Below are 8,029 nucleotides of genomic sequence, written 5' to 3' on the forward strand. Positions count from 1 at the left end.
ACGATTAGATTGGAACACATTCGTAGCACCTGTCACCTATTTGGTCAACATCTTGATATCAATAGATAACATAATTGGCCATTAAACAGATTACAATACAGACACGATATCCACAAAGACATACAGGAACACAATATACGGATTCTTACGCACGACAATATAACACTTAAATTTGAAACAACTGTAAAAAAACATAATTTAATCCATGATCCACTACCCCTAATTCCACCAAATATAACAGCTCAATCTTTATCTCCCCCATTTATTACAACAGAACTTATCTATAAATAGGATAGATATACAAAAAAAACACTTGAACATGTAACATCTCATAACACAGAATCAGGACTCTCTTAGTTATGTAACTTTCAGTAGTTCTTTCCATAAAACTTTTTCCCCTTGTTCTTTCAGAACCTACATCCATCAAAATCTCTCCTCTCCAACAGGACCACAAGACCTACTAGTTACACAATATGATCATGAAGAAAAAGAACAAAAAACACTAAATAGATACACCATAAACCAAATAAACCAATGCGAATCTGAACCACTAAAAATAGAATCAACAAAAATAGTAGCAACACTCTATTCAAAAGCACGAGCTACAGCCTTAAGAGGATATAAATTTACAGCGAAGCTTTCAGAAAAAATAAATACATTGTTCCCAAGTCTCGAATGGAAACAAAAATAGGCTCGACCACGAATCGTTTTACCAAAACAACATCGAAGACTCTAACATCCTAGCCCTGAAGACTGTAAAAACGAACTAAAACAATTTAAAATAACTGCGAATAAAGGCACGAGTCGTAAACTTGTAAAGTTTCGAGTCTTTCCAGATTCTGCATATCAAGCAGAGCCTGAAAAAATCCAAGGTCAAATAAAAGACGATAAATACCCGTTGCACGGCGCACACGGACGTTTAACTGATGATCTACACGATAAAAATTGGATAAATAACCCTTCCAAATGTAAAGCAGACACGAAATCAAACCATACCATGAAATAACGTTTTTTAATTGGAAAATTCAATGTAAAAAAGTACAATCAACACGAGATTTAAAAGACGACACTATATTATATCAAGGAAAAACGATCAAGGTTTTTGAAAAACTTACCTTCCAAAAACGATCAAGGTTTTTGCGATCTTACCACTCGAACTCAGGCAACCATTGTTTGGTTCCCTAAAGACACATGTACCACATTTCAAGCTGCTGAAATTCACGCAAGAATGATTAAATTTCATCAGAAATTCTTCACTATTTCAGTTCCGTTTGAAAAAGTAAGCTCAATAAAATAAGGTCGGAAAATGTATAAAAATTTTGATTGAATAGAAAACAAGTTAACACGTTTTAAATTTTACCCTGAAACAGAAGTCGTTTGCAAATATACTGCACTACTTTATAAAACACAATACTCAGAATTTCTTGTCGAATACGAAAAAGGTTTCGATGTATAAACAGGAATATTAAATCATTAACACGGCTCAACCGTACCAAAGTTGCAACGACGTACTATACTTGTACTAAAAAATATCACCATCATACGTTTTTGACAATAAACGATGTATTAAAAGAATCCCAATTTTCTACAAAAACACAGTAAGTTTTGTTGACATACTTTCCAGACGCACAAATTTTTCAGTAAAAGACGTCCCATGTGGATCTGAAAACAGCCACAAATTAGTACAGCTAAACCTAAACGAAGATAAAGACTACCTTCTCACCCACAACCTACTCTTACGCCACCATTAAAAAATTTCTCACCAGAAAGCAGCAGAGCCATCGCTCGTAACCCAAAAAAAGACTTAAAACCAATAGGTATTTTTTCCACTTCCGACATACAACATCACATTAACAGAATGCGAATTTGTCCATAGGATAAAGACAGAGTACAAGTGTACTAGAACTACTTCACGAATGGTGACATTTTAACAAAACAATTTCACGAATTTCTTATTAAAATAGACACAACCCAAAGACAACCAATAGAATAAAATTTACATCCTTTGAAGATATAAAAGACTACATATATTTCAACGGTGAAAAATACCGTTCACAAAATATCTCATCTATAAATGTTTTTAGAATTGCCAATCTAAAAAATAGCTTGTCTAGGATGGCTCAAAAATGGACTATATTAATTTAGTTTTTTTGGATTCTTTTCTCACTATTTAAAGGAATCTACAACACATGCGCAATACACACACAAGTAAACAAACAAGCAAGAGTAGCACGCATTTTATTTGCAAGATTCAATACAAATCCAACACCTACAGGACCGTAATTAAAAAACTTACAAAATAACCATCCTTTATCTTTAGTACCGCGAAACTATTGAAAAATAGCAATAACAGAGCACATCGCTCCAAGTCATAGCTACCCACAAAGTCCAGTTTCTCATTTAGTAGATCACCAACAAAATTTTGACGACACATATGAACAGATTATAGAACAACCACGCACAACAAATTTCCGTTCTCAAAACAACCGTCTTTTTAGCCCACGATGAGCCGCCACATTGGATCCCTCAACCGTTCCATTTCCTACACATCCAACCTCCAATGTCACTCCTTTGCACTTCCCTTTCTGAGCACATTTCCTCGCTCTTACCCACTTTCACTACTAACTCACCACGCATTGATTCGGATGATTCCACGCACACAGTTTATTAACACAATTTCTCAATTTGATAACTCCGATGTCGATGCCCCAAATGAATTTCAAAATTCCGAACCCAGCCAATCCACTTTATCTCAACCTCCCTTCCATCCAATCCATCCTCAACTTCCCGATGAAACCTCCCCAGCCCCCTCTTCCTACACTGACGCAACATCAATACTCTCCCCTTTGACCAGTTATCAGCCCCCTCCCCCTATCCCTGTCACTGAAGCATTAGAAAAAGAACTAGGCAACTTTATCACATTACAGCAACAGCTTCAAAACACTAATACACTAACACTTCATCAGCTATCACATTCGGTTTCATCCTCTGAACCCTTAAATCAAACAATCACAACAGTAGGAAACCGTGCCCACCGAGTCTTCCAACGAAAGCATCATAGCCAACATGTTTTCTATTAACCATTACGACCACGCTATTGCAGTTTATATGGAGAAACAGCTACAGAAGATGACCCTCATTTAACCCTCATTTAACTGAAAAATTCTCAATAAAATCAAAATATGTATTAATCATTGATAGCATGAACAAAAAATTAGACAATTTTAATTCGACCGCTCTCGAAAATACTAAAGCTTATGAATCCTACTTTAATGAATTTATACTAACCTTTCACTTCCTCAGAACCAAGGATTGTGCAATGTTCACATGAAATTTTGTTACGCACAAAATTACTTCACACACACCTACTATATTTTCATTCAACACCACTACATAACTAACAGACCAACACAAAATCCACAGCAAAGATATACATTCATTAACTCCAAATACACATCGCCATACGTTCTAAAATGTAATTATTGTATCAAAAATACTAACACACACGACATCCTCCGTAACTATGATCCCATCAGACAAATGTATATATTCTGCCCTCTAACCAAGTCTTTCGACATTGAAAAATCCTGCCCACTAATCATATACTAACACACACGAAATTCTCCGTAACTATGACCCCATCAGACAAATGTACATATTCTGCTCTCTAACCAAGTCCTTCGACATTGAAAAATCCCGCCCACTAATCATCCCCTACGAATATTACCCTCCCATCGATGTCCATATACTAGAATACATACAAAATACTAGATATAATCACAAACTATACAACTTAACCCAAAATACATTGCATGAATTCTCACTGAATAACAAAGAGCACAACATCATCCGAGCACACGAGCTTCTATGGCCTCTTCTTCAGACTAAAAACGTCATCCGCATGCTTGCAAAACTCCTCACTTCATCAGACACTATTCGCACTAATTTCCCTTATGGATGTTTTGACGAAGACAACCCTGTGTAGGTAAAATTTAATATTTTAAACAATAACTAAAAGAAACCCTTTTTCATATATGTCTCATTTTAATTTTTCAGATTTCATCGTTCACTCATCTAAAACAACCAAAACAAATTGAAAATTGTAAACTCTTTTTTTAAAAAAAACTTTCCAATTCAAAGTTAATAATTGCAGTATATAATGAAAGTAGTAGTGATTCTTTTTCAAAAGCAGTATACTTTCATGTTTTATTGGAACCGAATAAAACACAAAAAAGTCAAAAAAAACCCAAAACAAAAGTTTTGACTTTTGGGAAAAGGACATTACCAAAACGAAAAAAAGAAAAAAAACCTAATGAAAATGAAACAAAAGGTTGAGCATAAAAAGAGATTCTGCCCAAAGAGATCAGAAAATGTAACCCACTTTGGCCTCACCCACCAGAACGACGTCGCTCGCAGAACATGCCCACACCTTGCACTACGACTCTGAAATTCAATTTTTGATAAGAATGGCTCCAGAGTGAGCTACTCTTCAAATTAACTGAATTGAAACAAAACAATTTTGCTAAAATAACTAAAATTAAATCATAATTAAAAACTGATTCCACTAACAAGATGTAGATATGTAAATGCAATATGATGTAAAGTTTTATTAGAGCCCAAGTAACGAGCAGCAAAGGAGATGAAAACTCGATTACATTCGAACTCTTAAATGGCAACTCTATTTATTTTGTTGCCGTAATCACCACTCTCAAACGATTTAAAGTATGGACTCAACATCGCAGCAAAGGAAACCCATTGAAACAGACCAATGACCATCTCGATAATGATCTCACATACCAATACTAGTCACTTGTCAATTCACACGGAAAAGTCAAACTTCATCCTGCACGTAGTGTCGCTCTAAACTTAATGAAATCGGTACATCATTCCATCGATCTGAAGTCTTGGCACAATCACCCAAGACGATCCACGATCAACGAGACCCATTTTTGAAACACGAGAAAACGATCTTCTTCTCTCTACTCTAACAACTAATTGTCTCCTCTCTTCAAGAAGTCACTGTTCAAACTTCTAAAAGAAAACTACTTCACCCGTCATTCACAATATTAAAAATTTAAAAACTAAAATCTTATTGTTTTTTCAGAAAGTAATTTTAGTTTTAAAATTGTTGTAAAAACTTTAAAAAGCGTTATAAGATTCTTCTTAAACTGTAAAGCTGTTAATCTTTTGCAAATTCAAAATTTCGAAATGAAGTAAAAAAAAATCTCTATCTACAAATTTCGGTGTACGTTTTTGGGAAAATCTTTTTTGTTGTTCTTTGCACAAAACTTTTTCAGCTCATAAGAAGCCCAAACTATCGTGAAAGAAAAACAACGACCTTAATTGAGTGTAGAAATCATTCTTGGAGGGTTTTTTTGTGTCCCGCTATTTCTTAAACTGAAATTGAAAGGTAATCCAGAAACTAAAAATTTGGTGTTCAGAGATACTTATTGTACAGTTGTGCTTTTTAATTTCAAAAATCTTAGATTTAAAAAGTAGTGAATCTTTTGTGTATAAGTTTCACTAATATTACGCTCCAGATTTCTGCAAAAATATATGAGACACAACTATTTTTTTTCTGAGTTCATAGCAAATTACTCATTAAGTTGTGTGTTTCATCTATTTTTCTTTATTCTTTTGTTTTTCCCGGATGTTTTCCCTGATTGCAGAGTTTTCTCTGGATTCTACACAACACGCAACATACACACACATACGCAACATACACACACATACACCCAAAAAAATGTGCATCTGATAAAGGTACAGTTGGGCATCGTAACTGACATTAAAATCTGCTTTCAATAAAATAAGTCTAACACTTTGCAGCAGGTTTGAAAAAAACCACAAACTCTGCATTTCATTGAGCTCTCCAGTGCTGCATTGTTGAAAAAAAAAGATCTAAGATCAACTGATTTTCTTCACTCCTAAAACTCATCATCATTTATTACCTTATTTTAGCATCTACTTCTGCATGAGACGATTTGTGACTACGGATGTTAACATTTCTCGCGTTGCTCAGTGGAATGACTCAACAGAATTTGAGATCCTAAGTCGCTACAATTACAGAAGCATCAATTGGTACTCATTCGATGAATCTGAGCCTACAGGTAATGTCCCAGTCTCTCAGAATCTCAGTCATCATCATTCCGAAAGAAAAATCTCACTTTTTAGAAGGCTATTTATGAGAAACCATTAGTCTCAATCCTTCATTTTCTGAAAGATCCTGAAACAATTCTGCTTTCAAACTAAAAAATCAAACTAAAACATGATTAAGTGAGTCCAAATCAATTATTATTAAGGTAATCTACTTTGCGTGAAAAAATGAGATAATTAGATATATTTTTTTCAGAATTAATCAAAAAGTAAACTTGATTAGTCTCATTATGAAACGCAAGAAAGTTTTTCACGAAGCGATAATGCGATGCAACTTTTACAATGGCTCCTTGTTGCCTCCTTGAAAAACAAAACATTTTAAAAGTTAAAACGCTTTTTAAATTTAACTTGGATTTGAAATTTTTAAAATAACCTATTTGGAACAATAATCGCACGCTTTTCTGATTTCTATGAGCTGTAGAACGTAAAAATCAGGCAATGAATGAATCGAGACAAGCAATGCTGTTGCACATGAAGCGTTGAAAAAAAATGTAACATTTTAGAGCTGAGTATAAAAAATTCGGTTTCCACATTTGATATAACGAGTAAAAAAGGAGTCGGAAAATTCAGGACAATCTGTTTTTTGCGATCTGTTTTTATCCTTGACAGGTTGTGAGTTTTTGAGTTTTCGATATTATTTTGGTTTTAACTAAAATTTCATTCCTAATTAGATTTCAAGTACTCAATAATTTATTGAAACTTAAGAAATTATACATACAAAAAGATTCAAACGATGTATTAAAATAATTTATAGGGTTTTCAGAAAAACGAATTCGAACGGCGGTGGTCTAGCTTTCTTTGGGTTCTTAAAAATAAATCCATATAAGTTCTGGTGGTAACTTCCCAAATGGCATAATTCCCAAATGGCATAAAAATGGAAAATTTTCCCAAATGGCATAAATTTCAAGTTTTCATTGTTATTTAAACGTTTTCTATCAATTTCTATTTCTATCATTTTGTCAGGAACAAAAGTATGTGAACAAGATTTGGAATTAATTGCTTCCAAACAAATTTAAGCAACAGATTTGTCGAAAAAAATGACCACATGAAGCTTAATAATAATCGCAAGCTTATGCTTCTACAAGTTTTTCACAATAAAATGTCAATCAACATTTGAATTGACAGTTTGACTAATTTTCTCACATTGTTCACGAAAAAATGTTCTCAATTTTTCCAAAGCAACTGTTGCATGAAATTTATGCCATTTGGGAAATTTTTCATTTTTATGCCATTTGGGAATTATGCCATTTGAGACGTAATCGTTCTGGTTAGGAAACGAAAACCAGAATCAAATGATTTTGTATTTACATTGGGTTGATATCTAGCATCTGAAATTTAAAAAAAAATAATTCCATTTTTCAGTTCGTTTGTTTTCAGCATGCTGCAAATTTCAGATCCGAACTTATGAATTGTTTGGTCAGGACTATGGAATGTCTCCTCAAGACTACATGAACAAAATGACAGACTTTTCTAGCGATGGAAAACGCTTAAGAAACGTCAAGGTAAGTCTTAACGCCGAGGATGGTTGGTTGTCGAACGTTAGGCACTAATATCATATTGTCTCATGCACATAGCGATTTGTAATAGCGACTGAAATTCAAATTACGGTGATATGCTCTATACTTTTGCTTAAAATTATAATCAAAAACTTTCGAAGAAAAAAGAGTGAGGAAATGTGAATGTTGATTGTGACACAGTCAACGATGCAAAATCTTCCAGTTTAGCGAAATCCAAACAACTAGATCGGGATTGATTACCCGAGTTAACAAAATATGTTTATCAAACATATCCAAACTATGGGAAAAAATATTATCATTTACTTCTGGAGATTCAAAAACTTGTACGAAAAAAACATAAGAAGCATTTTTCTGCCGTA

General features: G+C 33.8%; 1 protein-coding gene across 1 annotated transcript in view; it reads left to right on the forward strand.

Moving 5' to 3' along the window:
* LOC134853375 (uncharacterized) overlaps positions 1-7,655 on the forward strand; it is a gene marked incomplete at its 3' end in the record, with an annotated part of 33,950 nt that extends 26,295 nt beyond the window's left edge. Inside the window, 2 exon segments of the mRNA XM_063869359.1 lie at positions 5,959-6,107; positions 7,531-7,655. Coding sequence (XP_063725429.1) covers positions 5,959-6,107; positions 7,531-7,655 — 274 coding nt within the window.
* Between the last annotated feature and the right edge of the window lie 374 nt (positions 7,656-8,029).

This window comes from Symsagittifera roscoffensis, chromosome 8 (assembly GCF_963678635.1).
Source record: "Symsagittifera roscoffensis chromosome 8, txSymRosc1.1, whole genome shotgun sequence".
Lineage (NCBI taxonomy): Eukaryota > Metazoa > Xenacoelomorpha > Acoela > Convolutidae > Symsagittifera > Symsagittifera roscoffensis.